The sequence below is a fragment of the Octodon degus genome, unplaced genomic scaffold (assembly GCF_000260255.1).
Source record: "Octodon degus isolate 3935 unplaced genomic scaffold, OctDeg1.0 scaffold00020, whole genome shotgun sequence".
Classification (NCBI taxonomy): Eukaryota; Metazoa; Chordata; class Mammalia; order Rodentia; family Octodontidae; genus Octodon; species Octodon degus.
This window is the reverse complement of record NW_004524596.1, coordinates 13954423-13981922: the sequence shown is the minus strand read 5'-3', so window position 1 is coordinate 13981922 and position 27500 is coordinate 13954423. Positions and strand designations below refer to the sequence as shown.

The following is a 27500-nucleotide window of genomic DNA, read 5'->3' as shown; positions in this document are numbered from 1 at the left end:
GTTCCTCACAGTAATCAAATGAAAATGGCATAATGAATAATACATGCATGCCTTTTGTAAGTCACCATACAACCTTGTGAGATTAGTTACCTGTCAACTCCAGTAGGCAATGCTGTTCCCTGTCCCTAGAGAGGACTTTCGGCACTGAGTTTTTGGGGCAGTGAGGAGAACTGAGAACTCATGTAAGTTATATACCGGACTTGGGAAGGCCATCTGACATAAAACTCCACAAAGACCCTTTGCTATCCAAGGGGTGCATGTGGATTTTCCTTTTGGATCCCAGATACATATAGAATGGCCACAGTTCTCAATCTTATTTTCTCTTCTCCCACTTTTTTTTTTTTTTTAAAGACAGCTGTATGCATCTGTTAATTCCAAGTTCACACCACAAATGCCCCTTTGGATTCTGAGAGAATCGTGACAGTACATCCCCATGTCTTAGGCAGCCAGTTTACCAGTCAAACCTATCAGCCATGTACGGAGCATCAGGGATGTGTCACGGTGTTCAGCACAGCTCTTAGTCCTCAAATAACCCTGCACTGAAGGGATTCTCAGGTCCACCTTAACGGGTGCTCAGGAAGGTTGGATAAGTGACTGGGGTGTGGTGACGGCTACCACAGCACTCGTGCTTCCTAAGGCCCTCTCTTGATTCCCCCAATAATCTTTTCTGTACCTTCTCAGAGCACACTGCCTTTTACAGGTAATTAAACAAGCAGAGTTTGAAGAACATAGAGAGGAACTATGCAGGAGAAGGGTTCCTGAACTTATTGAACAGCTATGTCACTTCAGAACAGTCAGAAGCAAAATCATCAAGTGGCTGAGCTAAAAGGGACGCTGGGAGCGATGAAGTCCAAGGTTCTCATTTTATACACGAGACCCTTAGGCTGTCCTAGCTGGCTGGCTATTTTCTCATGTGTCCAGTAGGAAGAACAAAGCCTGCTCTGCCTTTTTTTCCCTCATCAAGTCATAAGGATCAAATGAGGTGGTGCATGTGAAAATAATTTGAAAAACAAGGTCATACAAATGTAAGATGGAAAAATGCATGCCACCCAAGAGTTCTTTAAAAATTCTATCACTTCTCTCTCCCTCCCCGCTTCTCCCTCACTTACCTGCAAGAAAATACACTGCATACTGTCTCGGACATCAAGTGTGTTTTCATACTGTGTTTACCCAGACATGTATACTCACAGGCACATAATTATAGCAGCACAAATCATGCCATACACTTAAGTTTCTGTCAGCTTTTCCAATATTAATTGCTATTTTCAGGCAGTTTTCAAACTTACCAGCAAAAATTCATTTTCATATGAAACAATATATAATACATGGTCTCAGCAGGAGAGCAAAAGTCTCCATTTGAAAAAAAAAAAAAAGGAGGGAATATGAGTAGGTCACTTTCATCATTTTTAAGAACTGGTTGCCATTCTGGAGTTTTGAATAATGGAAGCTGTTTCATTTTAAAATCACCTGCAAAGATTGTCTTACAGTTATAATTGAAGAGTTGACTTTTACAGCTATCATCCAAGCTACATATCACGAGGCTGACTGGGCAGCAGGTTTCTTGGTTGGGCTGGTCTTCGCATTCACAAAGCACGCGCTCCCCGCTCCCACCCACTTACAACTTGGGGGACCTGCACTCTGCCCAAAAAGCTCCTTCCCGGCCAGCCCACCTACAGCAGAGGGCAGAGGCCTGCTCTCCACCCGGGACTCTGTGCCCCTTCTCTGGGCCCCTTCTTGTCCTCAGCACTTCTCACCACTGACACACATCACTCCCTTGCTGGTGCCTGCTGTCTCCTCTGCTCTGAGGTGCGCACCATGACAACATGATCTTCTGAGCCTTTATTTGCTGTGTTTTCTCCATGCCTAGCACAGTAGGCCTTCAATTAATATTAAGAGAATAAATTGAATCCTGAGGGGAGGTGATCTGAAAAATTCAAATCTTTGGGAGTCTGAAGGCCACATTCTATTGCTTCTTCTTTGGAAAGGATTTTCACCAAGAAGCTTTCGCAGAGTCAACTGCTAGGATGGGCTTCAGAAGGTAGCAGTCAGTACCCACTTCCTGTCCTCACAAGAAAGAGAAAAAGCAAGTACTGGTTTTAATCTCTAGTCACTCTGTTATGGGTAGTAACTTTATTTTTCCTGTTTTGTTGAATGCAGACAGCTTTGACATCAGGATTACTACACAGGAAGAAAAATGGTACCTCATCCATTCATTCAATAAACATCTACAGAGCCCTACAGAGTGTCAGCCTCTGTCCAGGCCTAATGGATGGCTTTAGAAACACCCCTACCCCAGATCCCTAGGGGAGCAGGGCTTCCATCTGTGGAGTAGTAAAGCCAGAGGAATATGCCTTACAATTTAAGCTGCAAAATATCAAAATAAGAAAAAGAATATAGATTCCACATTATCCCATCACTGAAAAAAAACCCTTTATTTTCAATTTACCAAAGCCCAACTTTCTAAGCACTCTGTCACAGAATTTTAAACTCAGAATGAACACGCAATTGAATGTAAAATTTTGACTTACGTGCAGAGATCTAAGGGAATTCACTTATCCCTGGAGAGAAGAGCGTGAAGTTCCACCACACAGCAATGATACTGTTTACATTGCGGGCTAGGTTGTTGTTATTTTGCTACACTACTCTATACTCACATAGGAAAGGGCATGTGCTGCTGGGAAAAAATAAGTGTGCTTCAGATTTATTTTACACTTGATCTTAGCCAAAAGGCCGAGAAGTGATTCAGATTTATTTTAAAAAGGATATGCAGGGCCAGGGAGATGGCTCAGTAGAATAAACGCTTGCCTGGCAATCACAAGGGCCTGAGTTCAATCCCTGGTTCCGCAAAAACAAACAACAAAAAACCCCACAGGAATATGCTATGCAAATTAAATGCCTTTTTTTCTTTTTCATTTCCAGGCAACCAATTATCAATTACTGATTACATGCTTAAGTTTAAGCTTATTTTCTGTTTTTCAGGGGATTTTTTTTTTAGCCTGGTTTCAGAGATGCTGCCTTTACCTGCTTCCTTTCTTTCACCCCGCTTAGCTCTCTCAGTCTCCTCTCCTGGCTTCTCTTCTTCTATCCACCCTTTAATTGCCTGAGGTCCCCAGGGCTCTGCCTGCTTCTTCTGTGTGTTCTATATAATTCTAGGCAATTGTACTGAACCCACAGCTTCAACTATCACTTATACATCAATAACCCTCAAGTCTGTAACTATAGCATTTGCCATTGTCCGGGGCCAACATCCATATTTCCAAGTGCCTACTTGTCACTGCGTGTGGTATTCTAAAAATACCTTTAACCCATTCTGTCTAAAGTAGCATTCAATATTTTCAATATTTTGGACCCCAGACCCTTATTCCCCAGTGTACTACCTATCAAAAACAACACACATACACACAGATGAGGTGCGACTGAAAACAAGAAATATGTTTAAACTTGAAAACATGCATTACAGTAAAAGATCCATTGTCACAAATCCCCCTCAAAATAGCCTCCCTTGCATGGAGCGAAATTATCAGATCTTTTTGTAATTGTTATTGTTATTAGTAAGGAAGCCTAGGAATCCTGGTGTTATTCTCAAAGTATGCTCTGAAGTGCTTCAGGGTTACCTGGAAGCTCTAAAGGGAGACCACATCAGGGCAGGGCACACCGGCTTTTTCACATCCAAGTTACCTGAAGCTGCTTTACTCTTTTGTTTTTCAAATGGCAGGGATTGAACACAGGCCTTCAGGAAGGGTAGCCATGAGTTTGAAAGCTGAGCTACATGCCCAGTCCCCACTTCTATGTCTTTAATTGGAGTGCTGGCTGAATACTTCTTGTCTGAAGGTTTTGCCCCACTTCTGCCTTCTTGGCTTGACAGGAGAAGGTCTAAGTGACCTGACCTGCTTGTGTCTGCACCCTCAACTCCTATGCTTCTTGGGCCCTGGTCAGACCAAACTAATTGCAGCCCCCTGAAGTGTTGTATATACATCTTCACATCTTTAACTTTGCAGACACTCCCTTGGATTAGAATGCTTCCTCTAGTACCTGTTTTCCTCAGTGAACTCTTGCTTAGCTCCCCACACCCAGGTTAGACACTGCCTTGGCTGCACGCTTGGCTCCTGTGAGGCCTTTGCTGACCTCTCTGGCTTCCATATCGCACTGCCTTCCCCACATTTGGCACAGCTCCTCACCCTCCATGGGTCACACACCTTTGCTTTGCCTGTCACACACCTTAGGTAACTGCTTACGGCCTTGTGTCTCTAACTGGACCTTGAGCTCCTCCCAGGCAACATTTTATTTCTTACTCCATCTCCTGGACAGTGTCTAAGTATCTAGCATACAAGTCACTTGACGAGCATCTGCTGGAGAAATCACTCAGTGAATATCTAAACCCTCCTCTGTGTGCAGGCCTTCAGTAGGTCCTAAGCGGATGACTCCGAGTAGAAGATGGCCCACGCTGGGCCCTGAAGGTGCCTTTCAATTCTCTTCTTGCTCCCATCCAGGATCTGTGTTATGGCTGGAGCGATCTTTCTAGAACGCATGTCTGACCGTGCCTCTGCTCACAATCTTCCTGTCACACGATAAAAGCTCAGGCTCTTCATCCGTGGGATCTCAACCTTTCACGAAAAAGTGCGCTACCCTAGCTCTTCACTACCTTCTGCCCCTCCCTAGCCCTAACCCCAAACCAGGCAGCCACCCCTACCCTTTGGCAGCAGCAAACTTCTCTGATTCCAAACATCTCGGATCCCACCTCACCTCTGCACACTACACATCCATGAGCTCTGCCCCTTTCCTCTGAGGCTAACAGTGCCCTTCTGTACTCGCAGCTGATGGGGGGGGCACAGAAGCCTCTCACAGAACCCTCAAGCACTTTGGCACCCTGCACCTTCTCCTGGCCCAGGACCACCATGCTGCACTGTGGTTCCTGCTCGCTCCTGCATAATTCTGCTGTGCAGCGTTCAGTCTCCTGGTGCATGTTGGCTCTTCAGCCTACCTGGAGCACAGTGCTGGGAAGATAGTTAGCATTCAGCACACACGTGCCAAATGGAGATGGAGCCCAAACCATTGAGCATCTCATATTCTATTAAAAGTGTCAATTCAAAGCATTCATAAAACAAATAAAACAGCAGCGGGCTGCCTTCTGCACCGCCCTCTGTGCTTCTGTCTTGGTGTCTGTTACAGCTCCAGGACCAGATTATAACTTCCTTGAGGCACACTCTCCCTCATGTCTAGCACAGTGCTGGACCTGCCTGGGCCACCATAGCAAAGTACCTGGGGCTGGGCCTGCTCTGAGGATCTCAAAACCACCTAGGGGCCGACGGTGGCGGTACACACGTGCAAGGCCAGCACTCTGGGAAGCTGACGCACGACGATTATAAATTTGAGCCCAGCCAACGTAACTCAGCAACTTAGTGAGATCCTATCTCAAAATAAAAAAACTTAAAAAAAAAATGGGTTGGGGATTTAGTTTAGGAAGAGGACCCTTGGGTTCAATCTCCAGTACTAAAAAGCAAGTCCAGGGGCTCCCTCTTGCTACAAACAGGTGATGTAGGCACAGCGACACAGGTGAAGGCTTGGCAGACCCCCAATCTGCAAGAGGACAAGGACCCAGGTGCCTTCTACACCACATCGCTGTCCACGCTGGGCCCAGTCACGCGGGCAATTTCCCTGAGGTAAGCAAAGCCCAATGTTTTACGGATGTGGGCAGAGATCTGAGTTCTTTTATTTTTTTCTTAAATGAAGAATTCAGTCAGTAAACAGAAACTGCTCTCCTGATGTGAGAGATCAAGATTTCCATCCCTAGCCCTCCTTGGGTAGGGGCAGAGCTCCTGGGATTCAGTGGTTGGCTTGGGCCCATTTCTGAAGAAGGTGAAATGAATTCTGCAGTGGAAGCTCCGAGCTGCTGACAATTGGCAGGCAGCGATAAGGAGCTGGAGAGCTGTCGCTGCTGCATCGGCATCCATCTCCTTGTGGCCCTGAGGAAAGTCACACTGTGTCGCTGGCCGGGCTCCGCTCCTGGACCCAAAGCCATTGCAGAGGAATATCAGTAGATACCATTTGTTGGCTGTCATTCCCAGACTCCAGTCCAACTTGCTGTGGCCAGATTTTAAATTACATTTGGGTCCTGTGATACTGAACATTGCTGTTGTCACCAGCTTTAAGGGACAATGACAGGGAGTCACCCTATCCACTATCAGCAACAAGAAACTGCTCTCCAGATGGAGAAGGAGGCACAGGGAGGAGCAAACTTTGCAGATCTCGTTCTTTTAAAATCACCCCTCAGCCTATTCTTTTTTTTTTTTTTTTTTTTTCGTAACCAGGGATTGAACTCAGGCCCTTGCGCTTGCCAGGGAAGTGCTTATTCTACTAAGCCATCTCCCCAGTCCCCCTATTCTATTCTTTTCACCTGCTGTGGACACCCCTTGCAGATGCAGGCAGCTGCGAGTTGTCTTTGCAGTTTTTCTAAACCCACAAGTAGAGGACAGGGTTCACTGTGCCCAGTTGCAAACATCTCCAGGGGGATCTGGGGGTCCCTACACAGCTCTCCAGGCACAGGGCCCTGGTAGTTGAGGATGTGAGCTCAGCCTGGCACTCTGGCACTGTCATTGGGCAAGTCACGGGCCCACTCGTGTGGCTAAGCTGCCGCTGGCTGGCTGTTTCTCCTCAGTTAAGACTGTTACACAAACTGAAAGGCAGTGAAGTACCTCTTCACTACCTGCTTCCTCTGCTTCTGGATGGTCTCGGCCCTGCTAGCTGATCTACTCAGGGTAGAAGCAAGTAGTCACACTCCCCGGAGTGTGCCAGGGTTCACTGATTTTTTCCCAGTCCACTCAGGGGATGGGGCTGGCACAGCATGTGGTACCAGGGATCAAACTTCAGTCCCTGTGCTTACCTAAGCTTGCCTAAGCAGGCGCTTTAGACTGCTGAGCTACCTCATTGGCCCAAAAGCGTCTTTTTGAGCTGAGTACGTAGCTCAGTGATACAGCTCAGTGATACTTGCCTAGTGTGGATAAGGCCCTGAATTTGAGCCCCAGAATACACACACACACACACACACACACAAAATTAGTGTCACCTTCATCCAGGTAGGCAATCTTCCTGGGTAGGCCTGCTGCAGGTATTCAGGACATAAATGTAGGCCTAATTATGTGCAGAAATTCAACAAGTCCAGGTTTAAAAAACAAAAAACAAAACAAAACAAACAAACAGCCCTGGCCTCCTGCTAGTACTTCTCAAGGAAAATGCTTGGAAAGGGTCCCCTTAAGTCTGGATCTACCAAAGTTGGAAAGGCTCCCTAATTCTTCTTCAAGGGAGCATGAGCTAAGCTTAGATAGCTGTTCAGGGCCAACTGTGTGCATCAGAGACTGGCTTGCTCACTCCTCATTTTATAGATAACAAACAGAGGCTTCCCGAAGATGAACCCAGTCCATGGCAGAGGCAGACCCAAGTCCAGGTGCTCTGCCTCCAGAGCTCAAGTATGCTTTCCCCTACAAGTGAGAAATAGAATCTCAGAGCTGAAAGAATCCTGCAAGAGCATGGTGAACTCCCCTCCTAGGGAAAGCGGGGCTAGACAGGTGGCTCCAGAGCCCAGTGGTGCCAAACTGGGGCTGGGATCCAGGCTCCTATCAGCACTGTTAGGATGCGTGTCCTGGGTATTACACTTGACAAGCTGGTACAGCAATACAAAGGAACCAGCTCGCATGTTGGAATGCCTCCTGCGCACCAGAAACACGCCAGGCCTTTACCTGTATAATGCCATACCAGCCAATGCCCTGCCTTTTGAGAGGCAAGGAAAGGAGGCTCAAAGAGGCTAGCAGGTTAGGAAGGGCAGATTTGGGTTTGTATACAGATTTTCCCAACTTTTTCCACCCACCACATTCTACCTTTAGATACGGAGTCACTCTATGAACTTGAAGTATGCGGCCACACTGTGGTTTTGCTGTGTATGCAGAGAATTTGCAGTACCTTGCGGGGCAAGACTCCACCAGCGCAGTCCCCTCACCATGTCATTTCCTTCCGGGATGTTTGTGGTGCCTTCAGCCACTGTGCCACAAAATCAAGGCAGGAGGAGTTGTCTGGGCTAATGGGAAACTAAAACCAGCTCAAACTGTAATGGAGTAAAAATTTGAAGGTGGTCTTTGTCTAGGACCATGACCTGTGCAGGGAAAGTCCTTTGGTTGCAGAAGAGTCGACCCTGAGAGGAGCCGAACCATTTTTCCTGGGGTTGCTCCTCACTGTGGGAGCCTCTGGCCCACCAGCACAGGATGTGGCTCTTCAACAGCTCCCTGCCCAGCCTCTGTGGCCCTTTTGTGGCCCATCTGGGTGGAGGCCAGGTTGCAGGTGCCTTGCCTCTCAGACCTCCCAGCAGGGTTGAGCTTCTGGGTGGTAATTTCAGTGAGTCTGTGTGCCAGTACAGCTCAGATTTGCCCTCTGCTACCTGGTAGCCTTGGGAACCAGCCATTCTACGAGGGGCTTATGCGGGGCCTGCTGTACCATTTCTGGTCCTGTAGGTGGGTACAGGGCCCCTCAGACCTAGCCCTATTCCCCACCTGGCATGAGTTGGCAGGACCTGCTCCAGGGCCTGGTCTTTCTCTGCTGGGCAGAAGGTGAGTTTGGCTGCCAGCAGGAGGGAGGGCTGCTGTCCTGCTTAGGAGGTGCCGCTGTGTGGAGCCACACTTCAGATGGGGCGGGAGCATGACTCAGGGTTAATAGAAGGTACCAGAGGGCTCCCACAGTGACTCAGGGCTAACAGAAGAGCTGTGAGAGATCCTAGGCCAAGCTGCATTGAGGTCCATCCTAGCATGGACAGTTTTCCTCTGTAAACCACAGGAGCAATTCACAATAGCTCCTAGGTAAACCAGGCAATCTGCTGCAAAATGGAGTCTTTGCCACAGATAGGCTCTGAAGGGGTGATGCTGAGGACTGAAGAACCATTTGTGCAGTGTGAGGCCCAGGAGCCCTTGAACACACTGTTCGTGGATGATCCACTTTCACAGGGCCTTGGCCTTCAAGAACCGCACTGCCCTCCCTGAAAAGCCTGGTCTTGGAAAGGCTCACAATCACAAAGGCTAGAGAGGTAACGAGGAGGCCAGAACTGCTTCTTCTACCCTCAACTCTGGCAGCCACCTCAGCCGTAGCAGCAGCGGCCAGCAGTGGCTTGTGGCCGGCTCTTCCCTTGCGTCAGGACCTCCTACCACTTAGCAGGGGGAATTGAGAAGGCCAATTTAATTGAATTGACTGCCACTTGCAAAGCTGTGGTTACTCCTCCAGGAGTCTATTTAAAGTTTCTGAGCTACACAGAGATAACGAAATGAAAAAAAGCACAGTGTAAGGCCAAGGATGATTATCAAATTGCTTTGGGAACCTTCAATGTGAAAAAGATACAAAGGAAAGATTGAAAGGTATTAGTCTCTAAGTCTTACTGAGATCAGAAGACTAAAATCTTTGTTTAAAACAAGGCTTCAGGGACAAAACTTTAGAAAATATACACACATATCGCTACCAACTCAAATATGTGAGTTCCTATTTTAGGTTATATTAACATTGTTAACCGAGCTTCAATTCCTATGGCGCAGCAAGAGTCTTACATACTTGTAAGATTTTGTTTTTTAATGCATGAGCTTTAAACTCATTCTCTTACTTTAAATAGATGTATATTAACTCTCCGTTTAGTCCGCAGGACCTCCTAGTTTAGTATAACAGCTCAGCAAAATAAGAGTGGATACAAACTCTGTAATTTACTCACAGGCATAAATGGATATATAAATGTAAAAATGTGCACAATATTTTATGCCATACTTAGCTTCATTGTGGCCTAATGTTTATAATATGTAAATAATGGCTTCCTTCTAAAGCAAAGAACTTTCAATATACAGATTCATCAGAAAGTCCATTTTCGTTAATATAAACAGAAATAAAAAGCAAAAAGTATTCTTTTGTAATAAATACCCAGTGACAAAGGTTACTACCAAAGGAATTAAAAATGACAGAAGTCAACAGAAAACTTGCAGTATCATACTTCCACTTTAATATGAAGATATTTTTATCAAAGGAAAAGACTCAAGAAATTCTTTGATAAAAATAATCTCACGCTATCTTTGAAGCAGTTGCATTTATTTTACTACCCACTGTGTTCCTTATCAGAGGGCCAGGGGTAAGAAGTTTCCTAGTTCTGGTTAGGAATGAATCTGATAGATCAGAAGACCCAATTGAAGTTGGACATAATAAGTATTAAAGTATTACATGACATTAATCCTGCCATTCCATTACACTCTCCATCTCTGTGCACCGACTAATTATTCTGTAGCCAGTGTTCAGGAGAAAATAGAAACACTCACCGTGGGCTGGAGTAATCGCTTTATTGCATCAACAAGGCTGGCTCTGTACTGGTCCAGAAACAGGCTGACGTTGAGGAGAGAGCAGAAGCCAGATTAAACCGGGTTTTCAAGTCTAACGCCGAGTAATGATGATAGATGCGAGGCTAATTACATACATGTACACAACTCTACAAAAGAGAAGCATTTCCTTCCATTCAAGTGTCTCACGAGGGGAAAAATTGTGAAGGAGAAGATATTGTAGTCAGTGGTATCTGACTACAGGCCAGTCACCAGATTCACACGCAACTGGGTTGTGTATTAATTAAGGTTCAGACAGTTTCTAACCTGCCGTGTCATCCCGTGGAGGTGAAGCATCTCCCATAGCCCCTCATTTGAGCCTCGTCTCCCACAGGCCTGGGGCCTCCACTCAACCAGGGTGCAGGAAGGTGGAACTCAAACCACAGCCCAGACATCAGGGGCAATAGCTATTAGTGACGAGGGACAGAGAACAGGGGGCTCATTTTCAACCATAACTTAGGACTGACTAGCCCCCAAACAGAGTTGAGCCAGTCTGTCCCAGAGACCATGGCATTTTTTTTTTTTTTTTTTTGGTGGAACCAGGGATTGAACTCAGGCCCTTGCGCTTGCCAGGGAAGCGCTTATTCTACTGAGCCATCTCCCTGGCCCCAAGACCATGGTATTATGGAGGTTCCAACTTATTTTCTTCCTGTTCTCCATGATTTTTCAGTTTTCTACACTGGTCTTTTGACTATTTGTTTTGTTTTGCTTTTTGGTACCAGTAATTGGATTGGCCTCAGGCTTGCCAGGCAGCGCTGTGTCACTGAGCTACATCCCCAGCTCTTTCTGCTGTCGCCCTCACTCCTTTGTTGGGTGGGTCTGAGCCTGTCTTTACCAGGCTTTATCCTGGAAACATGGAACAGGTTTTCTTTACCTGAACATGCACACCCAGACTTGCCTTCGGGTTACTCAGTAGGAGGGGGCAAGTTGGTTGATATAGCCAGGCCTAGTGCAGTAGCTCGAATGTGTCCTGCCCTCCCAATTCATGTGCTGGGAACTCACTCCCTGATTCACTGGGCTTGGGAGGTGGGAAACTCGGTGCCTTTTTGACCCTTCTGCCATCTGCCATGTGGGAATAGAGTTTCTCCCTCCTGGCAGATTCAGCATCCAAGGTACCAGCCTGAAGGAGAGACCACCCCCAGCAGACACTGCGGCTCCAGGCACCCTGAGCTTGGAATTCTCAAGACTCCAGAGCTGTGAGCAACACACTTCTGCTCCTGCTAGCTTATATTCTAGGAGCACAAAAAGGACTAAGACCCCTGGGATATTCATGAAAGCTAAGGAAAGTTTTCTGTGGGTGGGGCTGCAGTGTGGTGAAAGCGTCCAGAACCAAAAGCCTACAGAGCAGAGCGCCGTGAGGCTCGGTGCATCTGGGGAAGGTGCCCTAGCCTGACGCAAGCTGCTGGAACCTGCCAATGACATTCCCTGGTGGGATCACTTTTTTTTTTTTTTCCCTGAACTCCATATTGGGATTCATGATCTGATAACATGAAGTTTGGAGATCAGAAAAGGTAGCTGAAACTTTGAACTCCAAACAGTCCTGGAACATCCAGGATGTCTGGTTATCAAAATTAAGTGATTCCATCTGTGTATACAACATGTAAAGGCAGCAGAGGGACAAGAGAGGAAAGCACTGCGCATGTCATGACAAAGGGTACAATATAAGAGGGAGGCAAGCTGCATACCAGAACATGCAGACCAAGTACAAATGTTAATGCCACAAAAGTCTTAACAGAACTGCTCGAAGTGGAATACTAGGTACCAGTTACTGTCTAAGTGTTTTCATGGATTAACCCATTCATTCCCATGAGGTAGCTGTTGCTGGTGATTCTGTTCACTTTTTTTTTTCTTTTGTGGTATCAGGGATTGAACTCAGGACCTTGCGCTTGCCAGGACTTATACCGCTGCGCTATCTCCCGGCCCTCTGTTCACACTTTATAGTCACACAGCTCCTAACTGGTGGGTCTGGGACTCACACCCATGCCATGTGGCATCAGGGTCTGTGCTCTGGACAACCTCTCCACCTAATGCCAACTGCTCCCAGGCATGCAGCACTGCACGGCAGAGGGGCAGGGGTGCGTTAGGTGAGCAGTGGCCAGCAGTGTGCTGCTGTCTTCCCTGAGGGAGCCACTGCATGGAGCCGTGCCTCAGCTGGGGAGCGGGACCCAGGGTTAGCAGAGCTCTGGCCCTGACCTTTCTGCTGCTCGATCCTGGCCCAGTCATTTCATGTAAGGCCTCCGTTTCTTTGTCAAGAAAAGCCCACCTATGTGGCTATTCTGGGCATCAAATTAATAACATCCATTAGCTCACAAATATTGTGGATCATTTATAGAGTTTGGTTAGACATTGGGTTAAGTATGAGCAGACAGCGTCCCTCCTCAAGAGCTTCCATTCTGAATCCAAGTACAGCTCCCAAGTTCGTGCGCGCTGCCGGCAGCTCATCACAGCCCTCAAATGGAGGCTGTGCAGACTGAGCACTGCATAGGTCCGAAAACTGGCTGTGTGCACCTTTGGTGGAAACGCTGGGCACGGATCGCACTTAGGAAGGGTGCTGGCAGGCAGCTTCCCTCCTGCTTGGATTCTCTCATTAGAGAACGAGGAGTGAGGAGGGCAGTTTAGGAGAGGCGCCCCAGAAGGCAGTGCCTGGATTTCCTTGGCCAGCACAGGGCCGTGCAGGTTCTCGTGGAAGAAGCATTTGTGTGCCGAGAAGAGGGTCCTGCAGGTGAGCTGGACACCACGTGCAGGGAGGAGGGGGCTTTGTCCCAAGTCATCCCAGCAGTCACGACGCCTGGGAAATTTTCTTGTCTTTAATAATAACTACATCCTTATTTCTCAGAGTAAAGAATAGGATTAATGCAAATGCTACAAAAACTTGTATCATAGAAAGCAGTGATTAACGGCCCCTTTAAGGTCGATGAGAACGGAATTAAAAAAAAAAATTTTTTTTTCAGTAATGGAGATTGAACTCGGGACCTTGTGCTTCCCAGACAAGCACTTAGGCCTCTGAGCTATCTCCCAGGCACTGAGAAGAGATTTAAATCACAACCAAGTCTTTAAAAAGTCTGCTCTTCAGATACCAGATGTTATTTTTAGTGAGGTAATAATATCTTTAGTTCTAATAATTAAACGTTTCGACTTTTTTTTTTTTTTTAAAGAAGACTGTCACTGAGCCAGGTAGGCTGATGTATGCTGGCAATCCTAGCACTCTGGGAGGCTGAGGCAGGAGGATGACAATTTTGAGCCCAGCCTGGACAACTTAGTGACTTAGTGAGACCCTATCTCTAAAACAGGGACTTAGTGAGACCTTAGCTCAAAACAAAAAAAGTTCCACGTGACGACCCTGGGTTCAACTGCTAGTGCCACAAAAACTTTCTCAGTGTAAGAAAATAGCTTTGTCAATTACTGAAGCCTAGAAGATACCTGGCAGTTTGGGATATGCAGAAGCTAAGCAGAGGAGCTAAGCGAAGGACCGCTCAGTTTACCTCTGTGCATCCTAAGAGCTAGTTAGATGACTGGAAAGCGACGGACAGCACCTCCTCAGCCAGCGTAAGGCGCTCCCTGGAAAGCAGGGCTGAATGTTGGTGATGCTGCCGAAGAGGCTGACATCGCAGCGAGCAGTTTAACACAAGACACATCCCCAGCATAGCGCGAAGGCAACAGCACCGATTCCATTCTTCCAAATCACATTTCCCAAAAGCAATTCTTGTAGTTCTCTAACAGATCTTTATTCCAAGCAAGCTCACTTTTCTACTTAGTGCTGATACAGAATTTATAACGCTTTGTAGGCTACATCATATGAGCAATTTCAGTGTGTTTTAGTGGGAGTGATATGTAATCTCCTGAAAATTCACCCCTTAAATAAGTCCTAATGGCTCGGAGAACAGCAGTAGCTTAAGTGGATCTATTTAAAAAGGCTGAGTAGGTCAGTGATGGGGATGGAGATACCATTGCAACTCTCCCTTCTGCTATTGATCAAAATATGCTGACAGTCCAGTTTGCCCATTAACACACACACATACACGCACACACACACACACACACACACACCCCTCTATGTCATGGCTGTGGCAGCAACACTTGCTTTGTTCTGTGGATCTGAATCACAGATTTTCTGACAGGGGAAAGGTGTTGGGCCATTTTCATCTGCTCCCTTAGATCAGAACTGTATGCAGAAACAGAGCATCTCTCATTACTCTCATGGGGAAACTTATTAGTGGAGGGCTTAAGGAGACATTTCTCTCTGTGACTATCTGCAGAACGGGAGGACCCCCCCCCCAGCGATTTTCATGGTGAAATGTGCTAAGTTAAACTCACTGCTTTAGATTTAACTTGAAGCAGGGGCCGGGGAGATGGCTCAGTGGAATAAGCGCTTCCCTGGCAAGCTCAAGGGCCCGAGTTCAATCCCCGTTCTTCCAAAAAAAAAAAAAAAACAAACAACCAAAAAAAACTATTTGGGCTGGGGTGATGGCTCAGTAGAATAAGTGCTTCCATGGCAAGCGCAACGGCCTCAGTTCAATCCCCATTTCCGAAAAAAAAAAAAAAAAAGCAAAAAAAAAATAATAATAATAATTTGAAGCAGAGGGAAAGCCTCTTTCAATACTTATCAACTGATTTTTATGGGGGCTCAGAGTGACGTCATACTCTCCTTTGGCTTTACGTCTTTAGTTGGCAGATCTAAATGGGAAATCCAAATGTTTCCTCAGAGATGGAGTCTTCCAGGTGTGAGGTGAAAGGGCTGTCCACATTTGGGCTAGACATCTTTTCAGCTGAAAGGAGCTATGTGTTATGATTTAGAACTGTCATGGCTGCAGCCTCTGGAAGACAAGGAACTTCTAGAACCAATGGTATTTCCACTTAGTGGTATTTCCATTTAAACACGAAACCTTTCTCATCACCTAGGAAAAAGTGAAAAGGATGGAAGAAGAAACAACCCACAGTATGAGGGGAGTGCAAAGATACGGAAAGAGCCAGCCGGTCACGTGGACAGGTCCGCATTGTTCCTGCTTCTTCCCACAGTCTCAGGCTGTGGCCACATAGAGGTGTGACTGTCCCTTATCCCAGCTCTCTGGGTCATCAGGCTGTGGGTGGCACTGCATGCTTTCTAACGTACAGAGGACTTTTTGAGAATTCAAACATATGGAGTCATTTCTACCTCTGCAGAGCTACAGTAAACTAGACGGCAATCAAACACTGAAAGTGTTCATTGGATCTAAAAAATATCCACCTTCTAGACCCTTAGCTTATGTTACGATTGAATAGGAGTCTGGAAAGGCACTTTAAAAATTATCAATCACCCCCTATTCTAAATGCAGCAAGGACGGGCCAGCATGGACCACATCCCAACAGAAAGGAACCGTACATTACGCTTGGCAGTAAGGAAGCCAGGGGAGGAACTTAACAGGCAGGTTCTTTTCCCCGACACATGTGGTTAAATATTCTAATATTTTGATGTTTGTCAATAGCGTCATTTTGCAGGTGTGACTGTACCTTAATTTTTTCTTCTGTTTATTTCAAAGGTGACATTTTACAAGTTATTTAGGAACTATTGAACCATGAAACTATTTTTCATTGTCAAAAATGCTGAATGGAGAAATAATGACTAGCTTTCACAGTTTGCCTTTTTATTTTATAATCTAGTTGAACTACTAAATTTGAAAGTAAGAGACTGTCTCTTCTAGGAAATAAGTTATTTCCCCTACTGCCCACAAGTTTATGAATGTTTGAATGTAAATATATGAATGTATGAATGATTTAAGGACATAAACAGATCGCCACTTGTAATCATGCGCATTCCACTTGAACCACAGTGTGGGTTTCGAGTAGGTTTGTGAATAGAGCCTGTTTTCATGTAAATGGGACCAAGCAGCACCACTGGTTAGCTGTTCAGGGAATCAGACAGTGCCACCCTTGCTGGAAAGGCCTCAGGAAGAACTTCATCCATGTACCTAATACTTGAACTCTGACTCTTGCTTCGTATTCTGTGGCCAATCCAGATGTCACCGACTGACAATGACCACATGACGGTGCGAGGCTTCCTACTTATGAGTGGCGCTGCTTTCTAGCACTGGGCATTTCAGGTTTCCTCTTGGAGGCGGCATCTGAACGAGCTTTTCTTCTCTGCTCTGTGACTTTTCTAAAACGGCCTGCCTACCGCTAGAAGCAGGATCCAGGCCGCAGACAGTGGCGACTCCTATGGAGAAATATCAAACCCACAGGACGTAAAGGGCTCTGAATCTTGTGCTTCCTTGAAAAGCATCCCTGGACTTCTACGTTCCTATGATGCTCACCAATTTCTCTGAATAGGAAGAGAGACCATTATCAAAGCATTTCTTTTGGAAATAATATCAGCATCGCAGTCAGAGTAGCTTAATGTTTCATATTTACAAACGGGAAATTACAAACAGGCCGACCTTCTGGCACTTATAACACCAGGAGGAAAAAAAATCTTAACAACAATTCATGCATAGAAAAGCCATTTATAAAATGAAGCTTGGTATATTTAGATCATTTGGATCCATAAAGTCCCACATAGCTATCGTGTGTGTGTGTGTGTGTGTGTGTGTGTGTGTGTACATGGATAATAGTGCATTATGTTATGTATTTGTAATGAAATACACATTGTCAGCTTTAACTGACAATGTGACCCTGTTGCCAGCTAGGGAAAGAAGACTATTTTTCAAACATGTTGTGTGGCTATTTTTAACCTGAGAACATTAATCAGAGAAGAGCTTAAATCTTACTTCCTCTGCTTGTCTCTCTGCTACAAATAGGATGACATGGTGTGAGTGTCCGTAACAGCACGTACAACAAAGCCAGGCTGTTCTGATATTTGTGTGAAGGGCAAATTCAGCCGTAAATCTCTTGGCCAGACCTGCATCTCTTCACATCATCAGAGTCCATCGGGGTGTGACCCTCCTCTAAACCTTCAAGAAGCCTCTGCCCCTTCCTCCGTGAGGCTGCTCTCTGATCTGACTTCCTTGCTTAATCTGATCTAATCCGGCCAGCATTATCTTCATCTGTGCAATGAGACCTGGAAGATCCTTTCTCATATTTGGTGAGGAGAGGCATTTACTAAATTACTTGCTGAAGTCATATGGCAAAGCTTTAGCTCCTTAGTTTTGATTAGAGGAAGGGTGTGAAGTCAAGGCATATTATCAGTGATGGGCTAGAAATCCAGGTTGCTCCCACTCGGGGATGCAAAGAGACTAGAAGAAATGAAAAAAATGAACAAAACCCCCCTAAAAAGCAAAAACACCCATGAAAAACTAGAAAATCTCAGCTAAAATAGAAAAAAATATGTATTATTCCTTGAGAAGTAGTTTTCAAAAAAAATCTAAAGCAAACCTAATCCAATTGACTTTCGCAGGAAAGTGATCTTTTGAAAAATTATTCTAATAATAATAATTATTATTATTATATTAAAAAACCTATTTCTTAAAAAATGTTAATCTACTCTCCTCTATGAACAGATATTCTCTGGGTTCTGGATGTTACGATTGGGCCTACCAATATATTCAAACTTCAGCAGAAGCTGGGCTTGCAGTTTTGCATCTACAAGGCCATCATAATCATCACGATGAACTACAAATAAGGTTTTACGGTTAACACAAATAATGCTTGCAAATTATCCGTGTTTACCATATGTTGAAATAATTACTACTCAAGTTACAAAAACCACATAAGAATAGTTGAAATAATTATTAAGGTCTGATGCATATTTATCCTGTAACTTAGGATTAGACTTTCATTAATAAATAAGTAGATTGGGCTAAAAGAGAATGTCTAATGTAAATGATTTTTAAAAAGCAGGCGTCTGACAGAGATCTGAATGTTATTATTTGCATAAGAATAAAATGTAATTTTATACTTTTGTCTTATGTATAATTAAATGTCATAATTGGATACGCTGAAACTATTAGATAGCACATACACATTTTAAGAAAGGCTGTTTCCGCAAAGATATTCCACAGATATGTTTATTTGTTGGAGAGGATACAAATATATACACAAATGTAGACACACATATTCTCTTATATCAATAGTCAGATCTCTCCTAAGAAGTAAGCTAATTGAGCTGTTTGTGTTGATAAACTCCTTTTTCTCCACACTATTCCACTCCGAGCCATAATTATTTGCAATTTGCCTAAGTCGTCCATTTACTGATACGTCAAGCATGAAACAGAGGCAATTCCAGAAAATGGAAATGCTTCTCAAAATCAATCTTTGGGAAATAATGTGGTAGAAGTTACTGTGTGATAGGAGACTACCTGATAACTGTCACATGGAGATGAATATTAATTTGTTGAGGTTAAGGTGGCTTTGTGCTTCATTTGCTGACTTTGCCTAGCCGTCAGCAAGGCAGCGCAGCCCAATTACCCCAGCAAAGCCATTCTTTCTACCAGGAGTTTTAGGATATTTTATGTACTTACCAGTCAGCACACATGACAATGTCAAAATGTCCTTCCAGTTGAGAGACATCTGTCTCATTATCCCATCGTAAAATGCTTGAGGAGAAAAAAGATTTTAAAAATTATACTTAGGATTTTTTTTTTTAACTTTTGATTCTGAGCTATTAACATTTTTGTGGCACTTGAAATGATTTAAAAGGTATATACAAATTATTTCCAAAAGGATATAATAAAAAACTAGGATGTAAGTGTCTTCTACATTTTTAGAGTTCAGTTCTAGAAAAGGAAGAAAGCTCTACCTACATACAATAGTTAAGCCTTTGCTAGTTTTTGTAGACAAGCTAGAGAGAAGTATCTTTACTACCATCAGTGGAATAATTCCAGACCCTTATAAGCAATGAAGCACACTGAAATCAAAGTATTCTCTATCTGACTGGAATACAAATTCATAAAATAAGCCAAGTGGAACTCGGTGTGTATCTACCTGTGTGTTGTGTCAGGCATATTTTCAGTACACACGCTGCCAAAGTGGGCAGCAGGTACATTGTTTATTGATGAAACACGCTAGCTGGCAAGATGGGAGAGAAAAAGAGCACCTTCCATTTGATGCTCCGGGGGTGGGGATTTTAAAATTCCCCCATACTGCCCCTTAGGCTCTCCAAAGGAGGATCAGTTTTTAAATCTCACATTAGTCATAATAATTAATAACATGTATTTTAAAATTCTGGTTGTGTTTATAGAGCCAATTCACACTCCTCTCAGCTGACCACAGCAGTGACAAGCATTGTGCCATATTACAGGATTTTAATGGTCTTTTTTCTACCATATTAAAACTGTCATCGGGCTGGTGAGATGGCTCAGTGGTCTAAAGCACCTACTTAGAACAAGCTTAGCAAAGCACAGGGACCGCGGTTCAATCCCCCAGCACCACATGCCAGCCAGCCCCGCCCCCTGGTGGGCTGAGCTGCCCCCCCCAAATTAAAAAAAAAATTAAAAAAAAACCTGTCATCTGCAGTGCTATTTTTTAAAGTAAAATTCCATTACTATTTCCTATTTTGATTCTTTAGGGATAAAGAAGTCCCTTATTTTTGGTGGGCTCTTTCTTCTTTTTACATCTCTGCTGCACAAAAAGTCATGTGTTCGAATACAGAAAAATGCATTAGTGTAGCCAACCCCAAAGTTCTTTTCGTGTACATGAATAGACATCAGTGCTGGTGAATTTAAGGCAGAAAAGATGGAACAGGTCATCAAGCAGAGCCCCTTCCAGGCTGAGCGTGTGCTGGCCACTCCCGTGTGCGAGTCATGCTTACTGCGCACCTACCTATGTGGCTCAGGCTCCTACTGGGCCATAGGCCATGCTCATGCAGAGGCAGCCTGGCAAACCCCGTGGCCATGTCTACCCTGACTCCAGTGCTGTGAGGCCTGTGTTGTGTGAGCAGGCTAGGGAGGGCTTCCCAAAGTGTGCACAGGTCCTGCAACATAAGGACGCTTTATGAATTAATGCTAGCATCACTATACTTGCCAAGACCCACTGGAAAGCCAGGAAACTAGAAAATCCCTGGAAAATGAACTTTGTTTTGGATTCTTCAGAAACTCCATGTACCAGGGGGAGTAGGGAACAAGCAGCCAGCCTTTTGGACGTGCCAAGGCTTCTGCTGTCTGGCGACTTGTGCTCAGGGCAGAGTGAGGCTGCAAGGCTCGTCAGCAAAGGCCAGAAAGCCCCCTAGAGCTCCTAGGAAGCCTACAGCTGTGGATCACCGCAGGAGCTGGGACAAGAGATCTCTAAGCAACTGACGTGCCCAGCATGGCCGCATGACCACAATTCATTCCCTGGAGGCACTGCCCTCGGTTTCGCAAGGCTTAAGGCCACGCTGTCCCTATAACTGGAAGCAGATGACATAGAAAGCAAGGAGTGTGATCAGGACTCTGCTTTAGCATGAGAGACATGTAGAGGTTTAAATCTCGATTTCCTCTTCTCAGGAGCTGTGTGAATCGGGGCAGCTCCTCAGCCTCTCTGAGCTTGCCGACTGACTGCAAGATTTAAGGAGCTGATCCTTGCAGGGCTGCCTTGCCAGCCACCTTGTCCTCCTCTAGATAGCCATAAGGGGCCCCACTCTCAGGGTCATACTTTAGCTGTGGCCTCCTTGCACCCAATTTGCTGTAATACTTTTTCAAATTTCAATAGCAAATCAATAGAAAAACGAGGTTTAAAAAACAGTAACAGAAGCCCAAAGTATAAATAAAGAGCAAAAAAGAAGATAGATCATAGGATATTGGGAGACAAATCTTTTGTGAATAGGAAAGGGATCAAGAGATGGGGGGGGGGAGAAAAAGAAATGAAAATTTCCCAACTTCCCACATGTGTGATGTACATGTACCAGTCGCCCACACTATATGCTACAGACATGCACTGATAAAATGTACACGCAAGACAGCTAATACAATTGCACCACTACTGCACTTTCTATCCATTCTACTGTTCTTTCTATTATACTTTCTATTAGTTCATTGAAAAGAACAGTGAGTATTTATACTGCTTGAACAATTTTGCATTTCATAGAGGGTCATTTTGTTTTGAAATTCTGTTATCATTTTTATTTTTAAAATCCTCTTTAAAACAAAACTCTTTTAGAAAAGCATAGCAGAGGAATTCCAAATACAAGCACATGAGGCATATGCTTGCGTGCTGCAGCAGGGCTTGCAGGCCCTGGCTTTGAGTCTTAGAACTCGCCCCAGGGCAGATGACATTCAGTTTGCGGCCTGGCCCTGGCCACAGCCCACTCACTGAGTGGCACTGCTCCGCACCTTGTCCTTCCCGATACTCACAACCTCCCCCGCCTCGGTCCATCCCCTCCCCTCTTCCACAGATCCCTCCCTCTGAAGCTTCTGCAACACAGCCATTCCTCAGTCTCGCTGGTCTCCAGCCCACTGATGCTACCAACAGGCCCCTCAATGTCCTCCTCCCTAGTGCTCATCTTCCTTCCTTCCCTAGCTAAACTCCATTTTAATTAATGCCCTGCATGCACCCTCACCTCTTTTGCCTCTCTTCTGCTTCCTTGTTTTTGTGGCATGCAGCTTCTCACCTGGTCCCTGGTCCATATCTGCACATGTGCCTTTGAATGTGGTGGACAAGTGAACAGCACCCTAATTGGCTGGCTTTAAACAACAACGAACCTCAAGAAGGCTCTTAAGGTGCCCCACTGTTATGCTTAAGTTACCTTTGTCCATCTGCTCCTCTGCCCTCCTAAGTCAATATTTTGTACCTTCTCTCTTTCCAACAGGCTAACGCTACCTCGTCCTTGCTTTCAGCTGATGGCCTTGCTTCCCATGTTGCTGTTGACATCGCAACAGTCAGGGCCAGTGAGACAGCTCCGTGGTCTACAGCCCCTGCTTAGGCAAGCTTAGGCAAACTTGGGCACGTGCAGGGGACCGTGTACCATTTGCCGCACCAGCCCCGCCCCCAGGGTGGGCTGAGCCGACCCCCCCCCCAAAAAAATTGCAACAATTAGACAGAAGTTGGCTAAATTCTGGCCACCACACTACCATCCTTCCAGCACCTGCACCAACGGCTGTGCCTTCCTGCCTGTTGTCACACTCCTCTCCACAGCCATACCTCCCTCCACACTAGATCATCCCTTCTCGTCTTCTGTGGGACGGACGGGTGCTAGCAATTTCCTTTTTCTTTCCTATGCAGTCTATTCTTTCTCTCTGAATTATTTCCATCCATCTTCCGCCACACAGTCATCTCCTTTCTCATGATGTACCTTCTTTTCATGCTACCTTTTCCCCGTTATCATTTCATCTCTACTTCCTTTGCCACCAAATTCTACTTTCCTCCCATCCTATTTTCACTCTACAGCTTTTGTTTCCTCCATTACCAGAAAAACTGCTCATGTAAAATCACCAAAGATCTCCATATTGTATCAGTTCGTAGTTCTCTTCTGCCTCAATCATGGGCTCCTGATTTCTACAGCCCACTCCTTGCTTTAATCCTTCCACTGGACAACTGAAGACCAAACAGTTGACATCTAAATTCCTGAACCTCTTTTCCCAAATGCACTTAGTCCAGTCCTTCCCATCCTGTGAATGGTTTTTCCACCTTTCCAGTTGCTCAGACCCAAAACCCTGGATACATACCTGACTCTATACCTCATTAAATGTTAGCTCTATCTTTGAAATATATCAAAATGCAACCACTTCTCCCCACTTCCACCGGGTCTAAACTACCATCATTTCTCATCTGAATCACTGCAGGCTCTTCTGTCTCCCTGCTTCCATCTGTTACCATCTCCGCTCAAGATAGCGTCCAGAGTGCTCCTTTTAAAACATACATCAGAGCAGGAGTTTGCTCTTTTTCCCTGTAGGGGTTTCTCCCTCTTACCTCAGTGTAAAAGATCAAGTCTTTACAATGACTTAGAAGACCGCATGTCAATGTGGTGAGCCTTTTGGACCTTTCAGGGATGCAGACAGCTCACCTGCATCACACGTGCCATCGGATCGCCACCACTGCCCCTACAATCAGGTGGTTTATTACTCTGACTTCACCTCCTAGTTCTCTCCCTTGTTCTGTTCAGCGACTGACCTCCTTAGGGTTTCCTGAATCAAATATGTGCACTTCTGTCCTACGGTCTGGGTGTCATCCAACTGCTCTGCCTAAATGCTTTTCTGTCACACAGCCACATGGCTCTTTCTCTCACCTCCTTCAGACCTTTCTGAGAGGTGTCCACCAACCCATCATTTATTTCAAGTCCAGCAGTAGAAACTCCCATCTTTTTTATTTTTCCTTAGGAGCTATTCATTTTTTAACATGTTCTGATTAGTTTGCCAAATTTTATCTCTAGCCCCACTAGCTTATAAGCACCATAGTGTTTAGAGATTCAAAAAATGTGTTTTGTACAATGTTGCATTTCCAATGTCTAGAGCACACAGTTGTGATATGAACAAATTGTGTGTATATATATCTAGCACCATGCCTGGTCTACACAACACATTCAGGAAGGTTGTTCTCTGAATAGGATGTGTAGCTAGCTACATCTGAAGGCAATTAACATGCTTCAGAAAATTTTGCCTCCAGCAAAGATGGAGCAGTGAGTGCTGCGTTTCCCCTTCTACCAAAAATAGCCAAAACCCAACACAAACCAAAAAAAACCTCACCAGATTATTTATCCAGCTGTGGATGCTCCCACCAGGATGTCTTGTAGGGTACTGATTAGTGCATGCATGTGAGGAAACTACCAGAGTTTGGAAAGAGACTATCTCTGCACCAGAGCTGGGAGCGCTGCTTGCTTTCACCAGTCAGCCTAGAAGAAGTCACGACTTCCAGGCACTAGAAGAGTCCTCAGGAAGGTCTTGTCTCAGTAGTGGGAAACAATTAGCATTAGAGGCCGGGGAGATAGCTTGGTGGTCGAAGCGCCTGCCAGGCAAGCACAAGGACCAGGATTCGATCCCCGGTACCACATGCTGTGCCAGCCCTGTGCTGTGTCAGCCACTGATACCAAGTGTAGCGATGCGCACCTGTAATCCCAGCACTGGGGAGGCTGAGAGAGGAGGATCACTATGAGTCCAAGCTGTGTAATGCTGTACCATTAATAAATAAATCTGTACTAAATAAATAAATAAGTCTAAAAAGAAAAAAATTAGCATTGGACTAAATGCTGCTCTGGTTTTGCTTAACAGAGCTAAAGCTACTTCAAAGTAACTTATCAGTAACCCAGAACAAAACTCAAAAATATTTACAGGAATATAAAATCATCCAGATTTTAAGCAGGTAAAATCAAAATTCCTGGCATACAGTCAAAGATTGAGAGACAGGCAAAAAATTGAAATAATAAAAACTCATAATGACAAAACAAATCAAATAACTATAGCTAACCTATCACACAGATGTTATAATTAGCAGGGAATATAAATATAAATATTTACATTTATCATAACATTAATTAATATATTTTAAAATTTAAGTAGAGACATGGAAAGGTAGTTTTTAAAGTCCTGCATCAGGGGCTGGTGAGATGGCTCAGTGGTCTAAAGCGCCTACCTAGAACAAGCTTAGCAAAGCACAGGGACTGCGGTTCAATCCCCCAGCACCACATGCCAGCCAGCCCTGCCCCCTGGTGGGCTGAGCTGGACACACACACACACACACACACACACACACACACACACACAGACAAATAAATAAAATTAAAAAGGAAAAAAAATAAATTCAGAAATTAAAGTCCTGCATCAAACTTTGAGAGATGAAAACTACAACATCTGAGAGAAGACCTCGCCCCCCTCAAAAAAGATAAACAGATTTGAAGATGTAATGATAGATAATATCCAAAAGGAGAGCTATGTAGAGAAAAAAAGAATACAAATAAACTAAAAAGAATATTGGTAGTGAGCTGTAGGACAAATTAAGGTGGTTATTATGACATTATGTGCAACTGGAGTTCTCGAGAGTCAGAAGAGAAGCCAGGGAAGATGTCGGAAGAGATAACATCCAAAAGCTTTCCTAACTTAACGAAAATGTTAATCTATCTATTAAGAAATTTGAAGAAATGCCAAGCATAAGAAACATGAAGACAATTAGAAGGCACATAATAATTAAATCGCCCAAACACAGAGTTAAAGAGAAAATATGAAAACTCACAGTAGAAAAGGAAGCGCTATGCACAAAGGTAAGGACGGTGTAGCGCGTCACGGAGCTAATGAAGGAATAAACGGCAACCGCCTGCCCAGGCTCAGACAGCCGGGGAAAACACATTTCAAAGAAAAGTGAAGTAGATGCTTCTGGACATAAAAACAGCTGAAAGAATTAATTATAAGCAGATCTGCATGACAAGAAAAGCTAAAGGAAGCCCTTCAGGTAGAAGAAAGTGATTGCAGACGGCAATATGGATCCACACAGGGAATGATGAGAGAAGGACTAGCCACTACACGGGTACCCGGGTCATAGTTCTTCATCGCTCAAACCTCTGAGCGCTCGCTTCAGCAGCACACTAACCCTCCTTCAAATATAATTAACTGGATAAACAAATATTGTGGAGTCTATAAAATGTGCACAAATAAAATGTAAGACAACAGTAGCCTAAAAACAGCACTATACTTACCGTATCCTGAAGTGGTATGTCATTTGAGGACAGATTGTAGTAAGTTAAAGATGCACACCATAAAACCTAAGCAATTACTAAGACAACTGTTACAGTTAATAAACCAACAAAAGAATAAAACAGACTAAGAAAATAAATGATTTAATCCAACAGAGTACAGAAAAATATGAAAACAAATAATAGAACAAACAAAAAATAAGTAGCAAGATAACAGATTCAAATTTAACCACATTAGTAATTACCTGAAAATTGTCTAAACAGCCCAATTAAAAGGCAGAGAACAGCAGATGGAATAGAAAGGCTAGGCCCAAGTGTACGTGGCTTACAACAAATTCACTTTAAATACAAAGACACAAATGGGTTAAAAGTACAGTATGAAAAGAAAAAATACAAACACTAGTCAAAAGAAAGCCAGAGTGGATATACTAACATCACACATAGTAGATTTCAGAGCAAAGTATTACGAGCAGTAAAGAAGATTGCTTTATAATGTTAAGGGGACAATTCCAAAGGCAGATATAACAATTCTGAATGTCTTCACACTTAATAATAGAGCTCTGAATACAAAGCCCAAATGCATAGCATTACGAGGAAACATAGACGGTATAATTATAGCAAGCGATTTCAGTATTCCTTTCTCAGTAATTAATCAGATAGAAAATAAGATAAATCTATAGATAACTATCACAATATTATCAATCAGCTTGTCTTAATTGATATTTATAGCATAGTCAACAGGGGTCAGGGGCCAAATGTATATTCTATTCATTTTTTAAATACATTTGGTACACGGTCTTACTCTGCAGCTCCAACCCATAGTTTTCAGCCTCCTTAGTGTTGGGATTATAGGTGCATGCCACTCCGCCTGTTCAGTTCAGCACATCCAGGGACAGGACCAGTGTGGCATGTGGTGCTGGGGATCAAATCCTGGTCCCTGTGTTTGCCTAAGCAGGTGCTTAGTCCACTGAGCTATCTCATTGGCCCATATATTCTACTCAGATCAAGTATTTACCAAGATATACCTATTCTGGGTCAATAAATTAGGAAGGACCCAAGTCATAAATATATTCATTGACCACAATGCAATTAAATTAGAAGCCAATAATAAATTAGAAAGCAGCATTCTCTATAAAACCTTTGAATATTTGGAAAATGCAATAACATATTTGTAAATAGTTTAGGGTCCAAAAAAGATATCAAAATATGAATTGAAAAGTATTTTGGGGTGGTGAATGAAAGCAAGAGACAGGAAAAGGAATACTGTAGTACTGTCCTGCTTCAAGGTTGTATATGGTGAGATTTTTGGACTTATGTGTAAACATAAGTATATAAATCTTTATGCCTGTTTTTAAAATATATTCTAATTGTTAAATGTTTTTTATCATATTCTGTAGGGACTTAAAAGTTCAACATATCAATACTTGATGAAAAATACCTGTTCCATATTATGCCTAAGATGTTTGATATGCAGACAGATGGTGAGGTTAAGCTTAACAGCCTAAATTGTAAGGTAATATCAGTAAGCTTGTCTTCTGGATGGTTAACAACCTAAGTTTGCAGACCAAAATTAGAGAAAAAGGAGGGCTGCAAGGAAAGCCAACATTTTGGCCCTAGCC

General features: G+C 44.1%; 1 protein-coding gene across 2 annotated transcripts in view; it reads right to left on the bottom strand.

The window, feature by feature from the left end:
• The window catches only part of Camkmt (calmodulin-lysine N-methyltransferase), a 440203-nt gene that overhangs the window by 6965 nt on the left and 405738 nt on the right, over positions 1-27500 (bottom strand). For both annotated transcript variants that reach the window (XM_004627671.2, XM_023711214.1), the window contains 2 exons: positions 18812-18886; positions 10326-10389 (listed from right to left, as the gene is read on the bottom strand). In XM_004627671.2, coding sequence (XP_004627728.1) covers positions 10326-10389; positions 18812-18886 — 139 coding nt within the window. The remainder of the gene's footprint in view (positions 1-10325; positions 10390-18811; positions 18887-27500) is intronic.